Source organism: Anas acuta, chromosome 2, assembly GCF_963932015.1.
Source record: "Anas acuta chromosome 2, bAnaAcu1.1, whole genome shotgun sequence".
NCBI lineage: Eukaryota > Metazoa > Chordata > Aves > Anseriformes > Anatidae > Anas > Anas acuta.
Window position 1 is genome coordinate 39,426,811 of NC_088980.1, and position 21,453 is coordinate 39,448,263.

Here is a 21,453-nt window from a genome sequence, read left to right on the forward strand (position 1 = left end):
CCTAAAAGAAAGCAGTAATAGTAGAAAAAAGCCGTTGAAAAAAACTCATTTGTCTTTTGCAAACATAAGAGATCACAATTTCTCTAGGATTTATCAACTCTACAGACAAATATGGAAGTGAATTGGTTCTTTTTGAATAAGACGGGAATTTGGACACTCCTGTTCAAGTGATTTAATTGTTAGCAGGTTTCTACTGGGGTTCCATGGAACTTGGGATACACAATTCCCATTAACAGCTCACCTGTTCATTGGCAAGGGAAAGTTCCTTCAATTAAATTTGATTTTCTTCCTTTTTTCTTCCCCCCCCCCCCCCCCCTTTTTTTTTCCTCATGCATTAGAATTAGGCATTACATATGATCTTTCTTTTTAAATGTCTTGGACAATTCTTTCCCTTGCTCTGCCTCAAAAGTTATTCCAGAAAAAAAGAGAGAATTTTATAGCAACTTTCTGGAAAGAGAGATAGTCATTAGCTCAGCCACGAAAATCCCCTGAAACACTTAGTTTGGGCTTGAGGTCACAGGCCATTCCCCACATCTGCTGCCTGAAAAATGACATTTCTTTTCTCAATGAAATGACATTTCGTTTCTCAAGCTCTTTTCTTGTCAGCTAATAATGAAACAAAAATTTCTTCTCAAATTAGCTGCAGAAATGAAGTTTCTAGCCATACTAGCTGGTTTTCCAGATATTCTCCATTTTTATTTATTTATTTAGATTGGGAACTGATCTTTTGATAAAACAGTTGTGAAGTAAGATATAAACAGCATCAAAAATATTGCCAATATTGATGTTCCATACATACACTAAGGAAGGAAGAGCTAAATGCTCTTGAGATTGTGGAGTAAATCTGTAGGGTAATGTACTCTAGGTGATCCTACTCAGCAGGGGTGAGGTTGGACTAGATGATCTTCAGAAGTCCCTTCCAACCATTCTGTGATTCAGAGATAAAGTGCAAGTAGCATTAAGCAGATTTAACATGTGATTTTCCACAGTAGATGGAGATGCAAAAATGGCAAACATATGCCAGGTAATGAATTAAGCTGCTTGGGAATGCTACTTTTTATATGGGCTTTCTTCAGTTCTATAACTCATTTTCTCTACTTGGTCCTAATCAAAAGGAACTATTTGGTTCAACTTTTTGAGGTATCTGCATCAAAAGAACCCTATAAAAGCCAGATATTGTATTTACTTCATTTTAAATGTCATTGAAGAGCCATTCTGAGCACAAGTGCACCTGGAAGTTAGAAGAGGTCATAACACTGTTTGAAAACTGAATTCCTTCATGGTTAATAGCTCACTCCAGGAAGTAAAGCTTCTAGCAGCACACACATATGCATATGCGCACACACACACACACACACACAAACACTCGGAAATCAGTGTTTATCATGAAACCAATGAAACATTCAGAAACTCTCCATGTCAATATTCATACTACATTCATTTGTATTCAATATGTTTATAGCTTATTTGCCTTTATCTACTACTTCGATATTTTTTGTCATAAAATCTTTATTACAAAGGCTGCAGGTAGTTCATCTCAGTACATGCTTTTCAGAACGAACTAGCAAGAATGTACAAAATGATTTGGCATGACTTGTCAGAACAAAGTTTTCAAGAACAAGATCCTCAGGTTTAAGAGTACAGAACAATAATTTCCAAAATATACTTCTCTCTGACCTCAGGTCAAAATAACTATTACAGGATTATTTGTTCCTCTTTTACCTCTTAAATACGCTGAATTCTATCTTCATTTTCATTGATTTTTCTTTGCTACATTATCTTTTGTATAAATGCAGATTTTCTTCAAACACATTCACAGATATACAACAGGCAAGCTGAATTTAGTTGTTGAGATGCAATACATGTGGAAAAACACAAACCCCAATTCCAGCAAGGCTATATCCTATATACTAAAAAATAAGATCAAACATAGAGGAAACATACCATTTCAATTACCAGGATTAGAAACAGCAAATAATTAATTGAAAATACAAAATACTTGAACAAAAGTGCTGAAAAATTAGGTAGGAATAGCACTTTCACACTATAAACTTTCTGTCAGTGTCTACATTCTCAATCCTAATAGTAAGAATAATTCTAGAGTATCCCATCTTCTCCCCCCCCCAAAATAAAAAAATTAAAAAAATCTTAAGAAATAATTAGGAAAGCAATTTCAGGTTAATTGATTAATTATGGAAACTTAAAACTCTCTCAGGCTTATGAAATCTTATTTTAAAATATCCACTGTGATAAATACAGCTTATTGCATGGTTTTCTTCCGACCTACTTCAAATATTTGAAATCAAAACTACCTGCCAAAGTCAAGCTAAATTCTTAAAATGTGCGTTGGCTGAATCTTGTAATTCAACTGCCTCCCTGAGCCTCAGTTCAGTTGAACTCTCTGTTAGAAACGGTAAATAAAAATAGCAGATGCAACTTCAGTATGACCCCACATCTTCTTCTAATTTATATAAAAAGAGGAGATGTTTATGTTTCTTTATCCACCAAAGTCTTTGTCATACAAGTTCTCATATCATCATGTTATCTGAATTATAGCATTATCTATCCCTACTGGGCCCCTTATGTGGAATAACGATGTCATCCTGAACTCTTTACTGAATTTAGCTTTCTGGCCATGTTATCACAAATTGGTTTGAGTACACAGGCTGCAAAAATGGAGAATGACAAATCAAATAACCCACAAGGGAGAAGAAAGCTTTAATCGCTTCTTGCCTGTCGACTGGTTATTACAAGATGATGGCAAACAGCGTCACACTGGTAACTTTTCTAGACATTTGAACTATGCCAGATTACCTTGAGATCTTATCTAAAAGTCAGAGGTCTCAAAAGATGGAAAAAACATACTAGCAACTACATCCAGATAATAAGATTATCATTACAGTTATGAAAACAAATAAATAAATGTGAAACAATGATAGTCAAGGCTGAAAAAAAAAAAGATTAAAGGTCAAAATCTGGAACTATACTCATCTAGTGGTCTAGTGGACCTATTTACTCCAGCATTTACACTAAGGTAATAATTTTTGACAAAGTGTCTCTTTTTGGAAAGAGTCATATCCATATGCAAGCAACTCTGGTTTCCTGGCTTCTGACCTTTCATTTCCACATTATGTGGAAAGAACAAATATGAACTGTAAAGTAAGTATCTCAGAAATTCTGCATACATGCAAAGTCACCACCATGAAAAATGAATTCATGATTTTTTTTTTTCTTTTAAAATTACTTTTTTTTTTTTCCTATGGTATTCATGGAATATGGGCTCCCTCCAGTGGCACAATTAACATTCAAAAATTTTCATGTTTGTTTATGTGCTTGATTGTATAGCCTAATCATCAAAATAACAACCTAACACTTCAAAGGTTGGGAGTTCAAATCCCTTTTGGGAAGGGAATTTCATTTATAATTTTTACTTTTATTTATTTATTTATTTTTAAACTATATGACATACAGACAGCTTTTTTCTTCACTTCATTAAATGACATACAAAATTTACTGGCCCTGAATGAAATATTTCACCATGTTAAGTTTCAAAACAAATTATAACTTCCAATGACCTTAACTCTTGAAGTCAAGCTAGCTCTTTGTAAGGAGAAAATATATACTTTGTGAAGTTTATGCACCCTTCATTTCACATAATGCATTAAAAACAAACAAACAAAAAACTATGCAGTGTCAAATCCTACAGAGTAGTTTATTTTATTTTTTTTATTGCTGGCACCTCAGAAGGGTCCATTACAAATTGATAGAATTCATTATTTTGGGAAGAAGAATCATAGAATATCCTGAGTTGGAAGGGACCCATAAGGGTTATCAAGTCCAGCTCCTGGCACCACACAGGTCTGTCTACCCAAAAGTTTAGACCATGTGACTAAGTGCACAGTCCAATTGCTTCTCAAACTCCCATAGGCTTGGTGCAGTGACTAGCTCCCTGGGGAGCCTGTTCCAGTGCGCGACCACCCTCTCGGTGAAGAACCTCTTCCTGATGTCCAGCCTGAACTTCCCCTGCCTCAGCTTAACACCGTCCCCGCAGGTCCTATCACTGGTGATTTTGGAAAATAGGTCAGCGCCTGCCTCTCCCCTCCCCCTCACGAGGAAGCTGTAGACTGCAATGAGGTCTCCCCTCAGCCCCCACTTCTCCAGGCTGAATAGGCCCAGTGACCTCAGCCACTCCTCAGGTATCTTCCCCTCTAGGCCATCACCATCCTCGTCGCCCTACGACAAAGACATCTGCCAACTTTGGCCCACCTTTGCTCTGTTTCTGCCCATACCAGAATGGAAGATACTATCTAATTATTACAGTCATATGGATTCAAGGTATTATCATCAATTTACATGTATATTCTTGGCTTTGTCTAACAACAGAGACAATGCAGCTTACAAGAAAGCTGCCAGCTTTGGCATGGGTACTTTCACTTCCTGATGGGCTCACTACAAAATCCTTATATTTACAAGCTCAACAGCAGCATGGCTGTATTTTACTTTCCACTTTATTCTGCACTATTTATTGATCTGTCTGTACTGCACAATGTTGCAAATAATGAAAAAGAATGACCAAGATAAGCCATCTTGGTGAACATATGACCTCTCAAAACCACCAAGTGGTTAAGCCACAAACTAGCAAATAAAACTTAGGAATATAATTAATTTTAAATGCTTATTTTTGTTGTCATTGTTTGTTTGTTTTGTGGATCTTTTTGCTTGAAGATAACATCTACTTAGAAGAGCTACTCAATTTTAATCCTTTTTATATAAAGGACTGGATCAAATAATTAAAATTCATGGTAAGACTGATGTTAGTGAAACAAGTCATAAAAAGTAATGCAAGTCTGTCATGATTTTGCTGGCTTTCCAGGGAATTCTCTCCTTAGAGGGGACCTCATATGGTCATTTCACTTTTTATATATGGAAAAAGGCGGATTGAACATACATATTTCTTTAATTCTATAGACTATACTGTGGGTACTATGGAGAAAATTGTTGATTCAGGTATTGGCATTAAAGATGAAGGGATCTGAAGTGATCCAGTGGAAGAAGTAATCACATTTAATTACAGTTTTTTACTGTACAATCTACCAGTAACATATTTTAAATTTCTCTTCCACAAAAATAATAAAAAACATCAGTTTCCTGTCTCCCCATCAGATCACCAGCATGGAAAAAAAAAGGAGGGGGTGGGGGGTAGAGGGTATGTTGGCATGGTGCAGTAGCTGTAGAAGAGATTAGTGAGAAGAGAATAAAACTAAATACAGGCATGAAAAGCAAGACATAAGTAGAGCTTATCTGGCTGAAATCTCAGGAATCTTAAGTTCAGCCATTCCAGCATTCCATGGGGGATAATATCACCTTGATTGTGAATTATTTTATTGGATTATTTGAAACAGTTAAGCTATTTTCTAAAGGGAAAGACAAACTGGCATTCACTGCTATGAAAAAAAAAAAAAAAGTGCATGTTGTATCTGTGCAGTTGCCCTGATTTTATAAATAACTATGCACAAAGAAAGAATTTAAGTGCTATCGTATTTCAATACAACTTAGTACCTTAATTCATTTATCAACATATGATACATGAGTTGTTGTAGAACAAAACCTCTAATTTTTTCACAACTCTCATTTCCTTGTGAAATAACCGATAGATCATACTTTCAAACTTTCAGCAACATTTCCACATCATAGACCAAATGCTTTTCTTCTTTAATTCTCAGATATGGAAAATGACTCACAGAGATTAATTCACGGTCATCCTAACAGAGAACACAAAATCAGGCATGTATGGGAGGGATTTCAGTGGCCCCATAACCACCATTTCATTGACCTTAAATTGGTATGTGTGACTTGGGAGTGTTAGCAGTTTGCTAAGCAGGCATTTGAGACACAGAAACAGCTGTTTTAAGCTATCCACACGCATTGAATGAATGTATTAAGCAACTAGCAAACCTTTTTATGCCCTCTTCTTTTACTAGGATTTTTCCTTGGCCCTTGCCCATCAGGGTATATCCAGCAACCAACCCATCACCCTTTGAAGTCAATGCTAGAATACTCTCTAACAAGAGTCAGACTGAGCCTGAGAAAGGAGCCAGATACAAGGGCTGGCATTTATTGGACCATCCTCTCAAACTTTGTCATAAAAGCAGAGATTACCTCAGATGCTGACAGCAGCAAATATAATGACTGAATAATCCCTTCCTCTATAAGATCAGATCTGAAAATGTTTTTAACAGAATTCTCTATGTTACCAGCTCTGTGATACACAATAAAGAAGAAAGATGAAGGTCCTCAGAAACTTGAGCAATTTCAGCAAGACAAGCTACTGGCTGGGGGGGGGGGACAAAACATACACACACACAAACAACAAAAAACCCACACACACTGGTATTATCCACAGAAGATAATACTTTCTGCATATCATGGAAAAGGCACGGGAGATTAAAGCGTTGCAATGGCCCTTAATAGAGCAAGCACAAGACAGCAGCAAAACTCTGGCATAGGATTATACAGGAGACCCTGAAACTATAAATCACAAATGGTCCATTATGGATCACTAAAAGAATGCAACCTTGGCAGCTGACTAGAACTGGTTTTAGGACAGAACAAAGAGAACAAAGAATTCATATATGACATATGTAATATATGCCACACATTGTGAAAATAACAAGAAGTTATAATAAAGTCACAGACTGTACAAGAATAGGAACAAAGGAAGAAAAGAAAGGGAGGAATTGCTACAACCTTATCTCCTGCAGTAAAAACACCATTCTTGATTTATCAGTACATGTCTTCCTTCACCTTCAGCAGGGAACATACTCTGCTTTTTCACTTGCCACTCATCACACTTCCACTGTAGCTCTGTGGTCGTTAAGTATTACTTTTGCTATAGAATTGGGTTAAGTAAATTAGAACTTTAAAAAACATGCATGTGTGAATTTTAATTCAGCTTCCCCACATGATGAGTTGATTGATTCCCCAATAAGTTTAGCCAGAGAAAACTTCAGCACAAAAAGAGATTTAGTATGTGCACAAATGTGTTAATTTACTTGTGAAGTATTCAGTGATAAAATCAGACTTTTTCTTGTTTCCTTAGATTCCTTTGCTAAGGGTGAGATACCATCCATCACTTAGAACCACAATCCATTGCGGGGACTCCATTAGCATGCCCTTGAAAGAAGGACCAGTGTACAAGGGACTTGTACTCAGGAAATAACTTCTTCTAAGTCCGCTTTCAATTTCTTTGTAACATGGCCTTACTGTTTAGTGCTCAATAGGCTCAGAACATGGAGTGCTGCAATAGGACTATGTTTCCTGTAATTTTCTATTACTTTCCTGGAGTTTGTTCAGAAAGCTTAACCAGGAAGAAAGTAATGATGATATACAGATGTAGCAGACACTGAATTCTTATGACCATAAAGATAATATAAAATAAAATATTAAAAAAAAAAAGTCACTGATTCCTGGGGAAAGGCAAGGAAAAATAGTACATGAGATATATTCATGTTTTAATTTGTTGCTACAGAAAATCGCTGAGTCAAGTAGCGTAAAATTCTAAAAGGCTAAAGCATTTTATGGCCTCTAACATTATTCATTGTGTATATAATGAAATAGCATAATAAAGGCATAATCTATGTTTCAGAACAAAATAAATGATTTCATTTGCACCAATTGTGTATTTTATTTTTTTTTTTGTATTCTTGGCAGGATATGGGGGTTGTTCTTTTGCCTCAGTACCAAACTCAGTACCAAAATTCAGTTTTACCTATATGAAATATCTTTATAATTTTAAATTGAATTCTTTAATTGCTTCAGTTACTCCCCAAAACACGGTGAAAAGGAACCAAGATATCCATCCATCACCTACCGTACTGATAGCTCAAAGACAACAAAGTCTAGATTTCCTCCTCAACAGGAATAAAGTACACACAAACAAGTAACCGAAAACATACATCCCAACAAGTTAGGAAGATGATTTGGTGTAATGCTAACTGTCATTCTTAATAAGGATTACTGAGTTTGTAACTTTGTATTCATCAGTTACAAATCAAAATTAACAACTTCTATGTCACAGAAGCCCTGGCAGAAATCAAAAGTATTTGAAACTATATTTATTTTTGGTTGTATGAGTAAAATTTTGAAAGTTCAAAAACAATTTTGTACTTCTTCCTTCATATTAAACAATTGATATATTGAAATATTTCAGTGCCTGCTAGATTAGAGAGACAGCATTCCCACTGAGGGAAATCTGATTCAAGTCAAATGAGCGTTTAAGTGTCATATTCATCATGGATTGCCTTTGGAATTGGGATTACAGGTGCTCTACTGCAACAGTACCCTGTATTTAAGGATTACGATACTCTTCTAGATTAAAGTTCCTATAAACAGAATAAGAATTTTAAGATAACATTTATTGACTTTGTTGAACGATCTAACTTCAAGGTTAGCAAGTCATTTAAAGAACCATGTTTTTCAGAAGCCCAGCCAGAACATGCATTTCTGAAAACACATGAAACATATCAGGCATCACAGGGGTAACAGAGAAACTCAGGTGGTGAATTCTCAGTGCACGTAGGTGATGTAGGCATCTACTTGTTCTGTGTGCCTGTCAGCACTTAGTGTAGAGATATCACATATATGAGTTTGTCTGTGCTCTACCTAGCTAGAACCTATGTGGCTGTATTATAACCTGATTCAGTACATCTCACATATTATATTGGGCTTTACTGCTACACAACCTATTTCTACGTGATTTCTAGCTGCATCTAAAAATAGCCAGAACAAATTTCTATCTGCATTAAAAAACTTTGCGGTGGCATACTACTCAGCACCCAAAGGTATGAGAACTCAGTGCTTCCTACAAAGAAGTTGTTTTTAGTCTCACTGCAGCCATGAGCCTGATTTTCTTTCAGTATATGACACAGAACAAATCTTCATTAATTTTAATATACTTAAAGAGTAAGATAATATATAGAGATAGCATTTAAAGAAAGAATATAGGTCAGTAATCTTACTGGGCTTTTATCATCTCATGATTATTATCTCTTCACTGGTTATAACATAAAATTTTACAGATCACAAATGTATTATAAATAAATTATATGATCACTTATTAAAAGATGTTTACTTTTATGTGGTTTTCTTTTCTAAGACATACATTTTTGAATACACAAAAAATATTCTGAAACAGATTTAGTGTTAGGTACTGTAGATTTAAGGAACTCAATTACACTAATACTCCTATCATTCTTAATATTAAATTATAATCTTGAAATTGAAGAGAAAAAAAAAAAAAAAAAAACAAACAACTAATCATTCCTAATAGCTACTGTAGTTTATCTAATGAGATATGTACTACATCACATGCTCCCTCTTTGAATGAGTACATACTAGTATTTCTCATTTAAAAAAAAAAAAAAAAGAACATTGGTATTCTATGAAGGCTGCTCGTCAATCCAAGTTAAAACCTCAAATATTTGGCTTTCTGCACAGAGATTAGAACTCTTACTTCATGGGGATTAGTAATTCAGGTTTTTTCTTTGATCACAATGTAAATTCATTGTAGACTCGTACCTCATAATGATCCATCTGTTAAGATTTTCTCCTCAGTAGCTCTTAAAATTAGGAGAGGATTTGTTGGTGGGTTATTTTTATTCACATCCACATTAATGCAAGTCCTAAACTAATCAATTTGCATTATGTAGCCTTTCATGCAGTTTGCACAGATTTACAGCTTGGTTGCTTTATCTAGTCTCATGCCTGTGAGACAGCTGTTAGGCATTTAGCTAATCTAATTCTAATCCCCAGGGAGGGGTTCTGTTTTGTCCATTGAAAGGTGGACCACAGTTTACCATCTAAAGTATTTTATGTCATTCCTTTTTTGTTTTTAAATTTATGGTTCTCAATCCAGAATTTCTTTGAAAAGGTTCATTAGAACAGAACAAATAATCAGAGTATAACAGCTATTGGCTACTGTTTGCTTCTAAATTTAGTTTCCTCGTGGGTACATTTAACATCTCATCTTTTAAGCCTATCATGCTGATTTCAAGGGTTAGTTAGCAAAGATTTTTTTTTTTCAATGTATTCGTTCTACATAAAGCCAGAAAACGTTTTCTGTACAGTGGTTTTGTTTCTTCTGCCACTTATTTTTCTTCTCTTATCTTTTTTATGATACTTAAAGAAATAAGGGGAGAAGAGAAGATTAAACCTATCCTTGTTTGATTGCGTCCCTGCCAACAGATCATATCTGCTAAAGACCATTCAGCTTTCTCATTAAAATTCACAGTCCCTAGATGACTAAACTTAATTGGCGAGAAGTCAAGGAACATAATTGTTTAAATTATGAGCATTTCTAAAAACAGAGCATTATGATGAAAGTCATCTATTTATATTGTGCTATTTCATTATGATTGTACTTGCAGCAGAAATGGATACTTTATCTTGCTGTTAAACAGGTAGTAAAGTGAAACCCTGAAATCCTGACAGAGGAAAAAGAAAAAAAAAAAAAATAGCTTAATCTTGCTGAATCTTGAAGCAAGTTTACTTTCACATAGGGAATGAATTTATATTTTTAAAAATTAAATACATTTTTCCTAATGCTTTTCATATATTTGAGTGCAAGGCAGTTTGACAGATAATAAACAAGCTTATATTTAAACAACAGGCCAAGACAAAGTACTAGCTATATAATAATCAATAGAAAATCTGCCTCTGAATTTCAACGAACAACTCACTTTAATAATAAAATCACAAACTGTAACTGATAAAGATTACCAGCCAATGGAAGATTTTGCTCCTGCTTAAATTAATGGCAAAACTGTCCAGACCATCTCTTGCCCCATCTAGTCATGCCATATAGCCTGGCCTTAATCAAATCACAGTCTTATGAAATAGCCTGCTTGAACTGACCCCACATATCTTTCCACTGTAATCTAATGTGTGTAGTGAAGGCTGATATTAGTCTCTCACCAACCCAGTCTATGTACCGCTAAGACTTGTTTGCCTCACGGCATGAATTTAGCACTGAAAGAGAGAATACAATTTTAACACCTTTGTGTCATTAGCATAGGTCAGTGAGTCACTCCTGTGCTGTGGCACAAGGCTGGGTATCCACTGGCACCCAAATGCAAAAGGGCTACAATGAATCTGCATGGATTTGACCCTTGGAAAAAGGTTTAAGAGGATGGAGAAAAGCAGGAAATAAACTACAAGCATTAGCCTCATCCCTCACCTCCCTGCAGAGAGATACTTGTCTGTTTGTCTTCAGTTCCAGTTTGTCAGGGAATCAGACTCCCTGATGTGAAGGGCAGTAGTAGGCTAGAACAAAGCTTGCCTTACAGTCTAGCCCGTGTTTTTTCTCCTACAAAAGAAGGCAAAGCCTTCTTCCTACTTCAAATCCAGGTCCAAAAAAAATAATTGACCTTGAGGTAGCTAAATAAGAGTCTGGTTGCACTCAGTGTTGGCATAATGAATTCAGAATGCATATTCTGTATGTCCTGTATATGTCAGCTTCAAAGATCAGCAGTTGTCTGGAATTTCAGCTGGATTTCTTGAAATCCTTCCTCTACCTGCCTCCACTGTTAGTGATAATTTCTCACAGCTATGAAGATCATCACTGCTCCTGAGACATTGGATCTATCCCTGGACCATGCCAGTCTAATGTGTTTCCTGGCAAGACACAGGTCCAACTAAGCACCATATGTTCGTTCTGTCCTACTAGTATTTGCTAACCAGATGGTATTCAAAGAATGCAAGTCAGTGATGTTCGATTTTCATCCATCTGTCCTGAAATTCTTACAGCTTAAAAAGAGTATACTTTCCATCTCTAAACATTAGATTCAGTGAAATACAGGGTGTCTGTGGCAAAGTAACATTAAAGTAAGGAATTCAGCTCATAAGCAAGAACTCGCACAGAAAAGAAACCTTCCCATCCTATTCTTAATTCTTTTCCTTGCAATTTGTAGTACAGCTGCTTTGCAGTATTACATGGCATTCTGAGATCAGCTGGATGTTGTCTGTACGAGTACTAGTTTGTTATTTACAAATCTACTCTGCTGCATTTATTCAAGCAAAGATCAAATGAAGTAAAACCACCAAAAGTACTCTCAAAGTAGACCAACATGATCATTACTTCAACCACTTAAAATATTTAATCTTAGGTTTAGCCCCTTTTCTAAACAATTAAAAAAATTAAAATAGGAGTCTATGATATCAATGCAAAAAGTTGAACAGCGTTTAAAAAAGTGGAAAAAAAGGACATCATTCAGTTGAGCTTTAATCCCTGGCCTCTACATCTATTAAACAATCTGGAAAATATACCCCTCTTCCAAGGATATTATCTTCTACAAAAAAGGTTAGCTGATTCAGAATCAGATTTATCATAAAAAATATTTCTAATAAAATTATTTCAGTCAATAATTTTTACTCAATAGCAAGCTAAGGGCAGAAATATCAACGTAATAGCTGATTAACTGCCTCCACCTTGTAAATACATCAGTTACTAATGACAACTTGATATGACACCTGGTTTACAATCCCATCTTTCTCTTTACAGATTTTGGCTTTTAAACTATTTCAATTAAAACATGGAATTTTTCACCTCCCTTTTAAAAAAAACTTTTGTTTATTTTCTTTCCCATCTTCATTGGATTTGAAGTAATTGTATGGGACGAGAACCTAACAAATAAATGTTACTGTTAAAACCTTGTTTCAGCATTTTCTTTGATCATTTTTACTGATTCTGTTTCAAGACTTTATTAGATTGTTTTCCCTTATATTTTGAAGTACTACTCTGTCTTTAAGGAACTTTGATGAATTTTCAATAGTCAAAGAAAGCTGAATACTGCAATCTTCATTTTATTATGCTAAGATATGTTTTGCTGCTTTTCACTTAATTTAGTTATATAAAGTTGTTCCTCCCCTTCCCCACTTTATTTGGAAGGATGTGGCATACAGTTCCCTAAGAATACCAACAGATAGAGAACAGGATTTATATCAGTTTGTCAATCTGAGCACTACAGCACCAGAAAATTGAATTTTAAGACGTGCAACTGAAATAACTGACTTAATTCTTCTAGTGCCTAAACTTGAAGAATTTTGCATTAACTTTGCATTATTCAATGGAGGTGTAAAAATCCACCTTTATTTGGTTATGGTAGGGAAAAAATCATCCTTCTGGGATGATCTTCTTTCATCCTTCTGGGTTTTCAGAAGGTCAGTGAAAGGTTTTATAAAATCCCCAAGAAATTGCATTTATATTAATTTACTTTTAATGTTACTATAAATACATATAAGCATATAAAATATATCTAATTCCTATGCTATCTTGAAAGTAAAATGTTTATTCTTTATTTTCTTTCTTCCATTTCCAACTACATTTACAAAGCTAATTTACTTGTTCCAATCTTTATTCTTTGAACAAATACACAGACAAAGAAAAGACCAAGAAAAGACCTAAGTAAATACATTTTTAGACCAATACAGTGCACTTCTCTCTTATTCCCTCTTGCTCAAGTGATCTTGCAGTCCTTAAAAAATCATCTATGGATAAGAATGGCTGTTATAGGGGGGGAAAAAAAAAAAAAAAAAGAGAGAGAGAGAGAAAAGGAAAAAAAGACCTTACATTTTACTATAAATTATAGAGTTTCTGGTTTCTAAAATATTTGCAGGTTCTCAGCTTTAAGTTTTATTCAGTCATGAAAAGGAATGCTTCCACTTGAAAAAAATAGAAGTTAAGATTAAAGCCCTTGCTTATCAATATTAGAAGAGCTACAACTAACAAATGTGCCTGTTGTAGGATTAATTTTTACATATAAATTTGTTAGCAATTAAAATTATTCTTGCTATCTGTTAGATAATACTATTATTACTATTCCAAAGGCTTTGCTGTGTAACTACTGCTCCTTATTTCATATGAAGTTACCTTGATTTAATAATAATTTGGTATCCACTGAAATTTAGTATCCATTACATGCATGTTATCTCAAATCAAACAGCCCTCTGCAGCTGGTAGTAACTGGGGACTATCAGGAGATAAAGACTAAAAAGTTCACACCTCTAGCGACAGCTTTTTCTGCTCTACAAAGCTTCCTCCTGCAGTATCAATAATTAACACTGATCATTTCAATATCTGGAAATTCATTAAAACCTCTACATGCACAAAGACAGTTCGAGTGCAGAAAACATGACATTTGGAGTATGTTGGAGTACACTTGTAGTCTGCAGCAAACAGAATACAATTTTCCCAACAGTTCAGTAACTATAGTGAGGACCAGATTTTCAGACACATTAGCAAGTCAGACAGGTGTTTCATACTGGGAGATTGAAAGTAAAACACTTAACGTGCTTTTAAATTTCAATAGGTGCTCAAAAATGCAGATAAATGCTTTGCATAATTAACAAAAGCAGCAAAGATAGATACCTACCTAAACTGAAAAGTATCTTTTTATTTTGTAACTGTTGAAGCAGCTAGGTGTCCTTCAAAACCTGCTGGCAGCTATTTGTATTTTTGGGCATCAGAAACCTTCTAAAACCTGTTTTTCAATGCCTGATACTCTTTCAGAAAATTAGGAAGTATGCAATTTAGACAATGTCTTTCCTTCTCCTCAGCTTGTGAGATATGAAATTCACGTAATGTGAAAATTTAAATTCCTTGGGTAGATATTCTCCCTGCTGTTAATTTAGCACATAGTTTTTTTCTAAAGCATATGTATACGTAAAGGGTACTTTCAGTTTGCAGTACAGTAAAAGGACACCTTTGTACTCCTCCCTCACAGCAAGGAGAGTACATGGGTTGAAAAAGTCAAGCATCAACAAAAATTTGGCTTATCTGTGATGTAAGAAGCAAAGAAGCTATTTTAATCTTCAAACAAGGTGGCTATGTCTTTGGAACATTCCATAGGGAAGTAAAAAAACTTATATTTATATGTGCACAGTAAGTATACCACTGCTTGAGATGTTCCAGTGTTATTTCTAAGTGATAATGATAAATAATGATGTATCTAAGCTGACAGCTAAAGAAGAGAGACAAATACTCATCTGTAAAATGTTCTGTGCATGCACAACCTATGGTACTATATTATACATCAAATGCATTGGCCTAAGCTGAATAAAGTATGATCTACAGCTAGCATTTATTGTACCTGACAGTTCAGTAGATCTGCATTTTGGTCCTATAAGAAATCCAACAGCAGCTTTGCTATTCACCAGGATCTGAAGAAAAACAGTTATTCACTAGTGGTTAACATTAACCCTTAAAAAAGACTATAAGTCATTTTTGAGTGCACTTGGCATTTGCAGAGAAAACTGTTCCAGAAACTCTCACCACTGAGAACACCAAACTTTCCAACACATACAAATAATCAACCGATTGTATGGAAGAGTCCCGTTGCTCTGCTGTTGTAGAATTGTTCACAAAATTTCCACCTAATACTGAAAATAACATGGGAGTGAAACTGCAGTGCATACCACAAAGGGAAGAAAAAAAAAGTATGGATTAAATATCATACACTGTCAATACTTAGGGTTGGGCAGATATATACAAAGTGGCTCACAGTACTTTTAAATATTTGAATTTAAATAGTTTACGCTTCAATAGAGTAGATGAGGAAAATAGATCCAAGAACAATTTAAATCACATAAAGAGACAGATGAGAAGATTTACAAAAATTATTTTAAGATCATATGTGCAGTATGTATTTGACTTTGAAATAAAAATATTTCAATGATGCAACTAGTTTACATGATTACCTAAAGCTTATGCAAAATACAGAGCTCTACTTGAGGATAAAAAATAAGCCGGAAAATGTCAAGAAGGCAGCCTCTATCAGATAATTGTAGGTCTGCTGCTTAACCAGTAGAATGCAAAATTCAGGGCACCAAATTAAAGCAAATCATATGCCTTCAGATTTGAAAAGCTATTTAAAATTTTGATGTTATTAAAAGAGTAAAAGGAACACTTTTATTTCATTAGTACAGTATATACCTACCATTAACAACAACAACAACAAAAGAAATATTAAACACATTTCAAATATGACATAAAAATATAAAAGTATAGGGCATTTTTTTAATGAAAACACAGACAATTTTCTAGTATATAAATTGGATTATTTTTTTTTTTTGTGATACTGTCACAATGAATGTTTTCTACAGACAAAAGTAGTAGGAGTGCTAAGACAAATGAACCATAGCAAAATAGTATTTTACAAAATAAAATAAAGTTTGACTGTAAGAATAACAAAAACAATGTTGAATTATAAACACTTTTTCTTCCATAAATGTAGATCAATTTCATAAAGTCAATGTGAAGTTTTAAAGTAATGCTTTAAAAAAAAAAAAAAAAAAAGGTTTAAATTCAGAGGTGCAAGAACTGTATGAACATAGCAATATCACAGTTCTACAAATATGGCTTTCATTATGAATTACTGTGGTATTTTTATGTTAAAAGAAGTGTCAAAGCAATTGACTTAACATGCATTCAGAAAAAAAAATACAGGGTAATGTCTGCATTTCACGTCAAGTTTCACAGGAACTGAAGATTTAATGGCATTTTTCATATTAAGCTGGAACAAAACTGTCTTAGGCCAAGAAACTACAGATTTAAAAGGATTCTTAAAGAGAAGAAAAAAGCACAAAGAATGTTCATGTTTCTTGGGAGGATTTTCCTAAGCTTCCACAATTTTAATTGTGTGTATTCCTTGGTATTTTTAAGCTTTCTAGCTTCTTACCTTTCAGTTGACTATAATAATGGGATAATCTCTACAAGCTGAATGGAATGATCTTAATATGAAGAGTTACATAAGCAGATCAACTCAAAAAGTGGCACAATCAGTGACTCACATCCAATAAATAAATAAATAAATAAAGCTGTTCCAGGTCTGGGTTTGTGGCTTATTGGAGCCACACACAGGCAGGGGGGTCAATTTTAAAATATGTTATTCCAAAGGTAGTGGAATTTTATTTATTCACATCAGCCTTACCCACTTTTTGACAAATGGATAATCAATTATAGTATTCAATTATTGTGAAAAGAAGGATATTTAGGCTGTTACATTTCATCAACAGCATCTGATAATGCCATATAAATGAATGAAGTATGCCAACTTCTTTCTAGTTTTAGTTTGCACTACAAAATGCAGTCAACAGCTCTGTGATGAGGCAGGTGTATTTCATAAGACATTATACCACTTCCATCATGGTGCCAAACCTGATTCCATCAAAAACAGTCACACTGTTTGCTGTTTGGGTCAAAATTTACTCTTTTTTCAGGAATAAAAATATGCTCTTCAAGCACACTACTAAGAGTATAAACCACTTTCAGACTTACTGAACTGATTAACTACTCCTCCCTCCCCCCAAAATCTAAAGTAAAAATCTTCTAACAGACTAAACAAACAAGTTACACTCAATCAAAATTAAGATTTTTGCATGTGAGCTCCTGCATCATTCAGAGAAAAAATAGTGATGCCATTTTTGGTAATGCTTTGTGTACAGGTACAACACCACTGCAACTTTCAAGAACTCCAAATAATATTTAATGATTAATTTTAAGAGAGTTTTCAGTGGGAATGGTTCAAGTTATACTTTACTCCATATGCCACATAGGGATGCAGGTTGTATGTACAGGCTTATTACAGTATATATGCTTATTTCTAAGAGACAACCTGTTGAAATCAGTGGAATTATTAACAAAAGCAGTAGTTACTGATCAATTTATAGCTTTGCTGGATAAGAGCATTATTTATTTCTTTTAATAATAGATGAGGGAATTCTGATTTTTTCTTCAACCTAGAGCTATTTTTTTTAAACTGCAGTTTAAAGTAGTACTTCTAAATGCTTCACATAAAAATGATTATAACCAACTTTAATATAAAAAGCAACATCACAAATAGCTCCTGCAACTGTTAAGCCTTTTTTAAAATTGTCTGAAATGACAATTCTAGTTGTAGTATTAATCTGCCCAGCCATAAATCACTATTGTGTGGTCCATCATCATTACAAACAATAATCAACAATAACTAAAATAATGATCTCAGCATTCACTGATATCTGCAATCTATTTCAATTGTAAATAGTAATTAAGGTGAGTATTTATAAAGAAAGTCAGTTGCTAATCAAGGATATTTGACTGAATCCCATGACTTCTAAAGGCAACTTCAGATTGACAGTACTGCCTGAAAACTAGTTTCTGATGAAAATAACAGATCAGGTATATAAAGCGCAACAGGAAGATACTAGTAGCCAAAACATCACCTAAACAGCTAAAATGTATTTTCACTACAAAGGAGGTGTGTGTGTGTGTGTGTGTGTGTGTGTTCTTTCAATAGCTTAAGAAGGAAATAAGTTATACAACAGAAACAGAAACCAGGCACAAAGAAAGAACATACCTATACATTCCAGTAACTGACAGGGGTTTTCATCCAGAAATTGTACTATGCAATTTTAATCTCTTTCAGTAAGTTAATTATTAATCTCTGTGAGGGCATATATAATGACAGTTCTCCTCATATAGATGATAACTATGTTAATATTCCTCAGAAAGGCGAGAACCCTTTGTGAATTCCTAGTCCTGGGATAATTGCAGATACACAGTGTACCTTCAAAAAGAACAACAAAGAACCACATTTGGCTCACAAACCAATACCTTATTTAGGTATTTTTATATGTAAGTATTTAAGTACAAGTCTTACTATGTAGGTAAATTCTGTCCTGAATTTATCAAAGCTCTGTTTATGTCTTTTCTCATATTTCTATGGGTATAGACTTACAAGTTTTATAAAACAAGAGCATTTTTCCATGTGAAAAATGATCAAATTAGGATTGCTGGATTCTCTGTAATCAATTAAAAACAAAAATTAAAAAAATGAAGAAGAAAGCTATCAACTCCAGAGATGAAGATATAATAAATTCTAAACCTTAGGAGCATCTGCAGAATTACTGAGGAAAGCCATATGTTGAAACCTGTGCATAGCAGAAGATTCATGTGTCCTGCAAAAGAAAAAACAGAGACAGAACTTAAAGAAAGGTAACTAAAATCTTTTCTGGGACCTTCAAATTTTTTTCACCTTATTTTAAAGTCTATGGCACTGGTATGTTTCAGATGACTTTAAACTGAAGAATTGGTACTCAAAATACAATGTAATATGCATATTAATGATGACAAATTGGAATGAAAGACTTCAGAAATATCTAGATACAAGTATCTATGATGCAGAGCATCTTCACTCTCAGTCTCCTGTTCTGTCATCTGTTCTTAATATTCTACATTTTGGTGCTATTTGACATTCAAAAGACAGTATCACAGATATTTGTTTGATCCCTTGTGCCACTGCAACTGAGTTCAGCTATGGATATATTTAACGTAATACTAAAGAGCTGTTTGTGCTAGGAGGAAGCTGGGACCCTTTTTTTCAAATTTTTATTATTATTTTTTTTAAACTGGAGTAGCCCGTAATTCCCAGACCTAATCTACTAGGAAAAAGATGATTGAAGTCATTGACAGCAGATCAATGGCAGATCTATCACTGTTGAAGTGTTGTTTACATTATATTTCATCTTTTGATCTTTTTAATCAAGTTACACTCACACAAAACAGTCACACAAGTGCTGTCTGAGGACTTAGAAAAAGCTTCAACTTTGAAAACGAATGGCAGTCTCTTTTGCCTGAAAGCAGACTAAGAGGAAACCTACTCATTGTACCTAACCTGTTTATGCTAAGGATGTGTTTATTTGTTTATTAAACAGAGATTTAAGTATGTTTTCACGCTGTTGTAGAGCACACACAGAATAAAGTAATAATGTCTTAAAAAAAATATCTCTTTTCTTAATAACAAAACACCAAAATACTCTGTCCTGGAGGATGATAGGATAGGGTCTACAGACATCCTCATTGCACGTAGTTCCCACCAGTCTGTCAGATCATTCCTGAGACCTGATTCAGTAAGCAATGTCTGTGCCAAAAAATAGAAAGATTTCAAGTCATCATAAGTACACTTTTGCTTTCTTCTGCCAAGGGCTATTCATGACAACCGGCTTTGGGCTAAACTTATGCCTGCTCAGAAAAGACAAGTTAAAAATTTGCCTTTATTTGCTAGAAGGAGTGTTATGGAGAGGTTTTGTTTGGTTGGTTTTGTTTTGTTTTTATAATATAGGCCAAGGGCTTTTGTAGATATGTAATGCGAGTAAAAGTAAGGCATGGTGACTGGAAAATGTTAATCTTTGTTAAGCAGATGTGGTTTCGGCCAATAAAGTCAGATAAAGAGTTCTAGAGGCTGTATTATGGGGCCTCTGAAAATTAAATATCCACAAGACTCTGGTGCTATAGCCTATTGGTACAATCAGTGGTGGGGCTCTCTCTTCATCACTCTCAAAACAGGGAAGATGCTGGATCCAGCTGTGGCAGCAAATGTTGTCCTTTCCCAGTGAAGAGTCTAGTATTGTCACAGGCCAACCATATGAGTACTGAGTGTCCTGCTTACATCAACAAGTTTTTGAAGAGGCGTGCATAATGTGGAGGTCTGAGGATGACAGCACGTCATGGCTACATGATTTAACAACATAAAGGCACCAACGGTCAGGACATGTAAATAATTTGGCCTCAAAAGCAAGGAGTTCTCTAGCCATATCTGTCAGCATCCCATCCACATTTGAAAGTTATTAGGGATCCAGTTTGCCCTGATGGGACCTAGAGAAGTATGGAGATGGAAGCTAATCTTATTAACTCAGAAGGAAATAGTAGTTAATTAGTCATTAGGTCAGACAGAAAGAAACTTTTTTGAGTTGAAGTGCTGCAGGCAATCATGAGAAATGAAAAGTTGTGAGTAAAGAGCAAGCCTGAAGGAACTGGTTCACAGGTTAATCTGCTGTAACGTTTCATTCACTCCTCCATAAGTAGCTATCCCCTTACTAAAGACTTATTTATTAAGCCAAGCTTTCTGATTTAAGCACCACAGAATTTATGAACTACAGAAGAACGTGCCAAGAACTTGCAGCTTCTGATCTCTACAGGAGTGTGAACTTCACCTTTCCTTCTTGACACTTTCTCCCATGGAGAAATATGGTCTGCAGCAACCCATTTCTACTCCTTTTCTTCCAAGGCTATGAAATGCAGGTTTGAAGAAGCACACATAAACTGCAGGCTTTCCCAAATATCAATAAATGCACTTATGGGATTCTTTATGGGATTCTAACCCTATTCCAGACACTAGCAAAGAGTACCAGCCCTTACACAAAGGCAGACACAAAAGTTACATTCAAACAACGTAAAGCCAAAACTATAAAATAAAGCTTCATGTTTCCTAAAAACCTGTTCCAGTTTTCCACTTTATTTTTTTATTTTTGAAGTCTAGCAGAAAAGGTGAACTTTCAATGCAATGAGTAGCCAAGTCAACGGGATACCAAAATAGAAATACACCAGATAAGGCCTCACATTGAAATTCCAATTTGTGAAAA

General features: G+C 34.7%; 1 protein-coding gene across 5 annotated transcripts in view; it reads right to left on the reverse strand.

Moving 5' to 3' along the window:
- Positions 1 to 21,453, reverse strand: part of ZNF385D (zinc finger protein 385D) — a 429,191-nt gene that overhangs the window by 230,314 nt on the left and 177,424 nt on the right. The window contains exon 1 of one of the 5 annotated variants that reach the window (XM_068674355.1): positions 9,577 to 9,720. The exons of the other annotated variants lie outside the window; for them this stretch is intronic. Within the exon in view, the coding sequence (XP_068530456.1) occupies positions 9,577 to 9,591 (15 nt within the window). The 5' untranslated portion in view covers positions 9,592 to 9,720. Of the gene's footprint in view, positions 1 to 9,576; positions 9,721 to 21,453 lie in introns of those variants that run through there. 5 annotated transcript variants of the gene reach the window in all.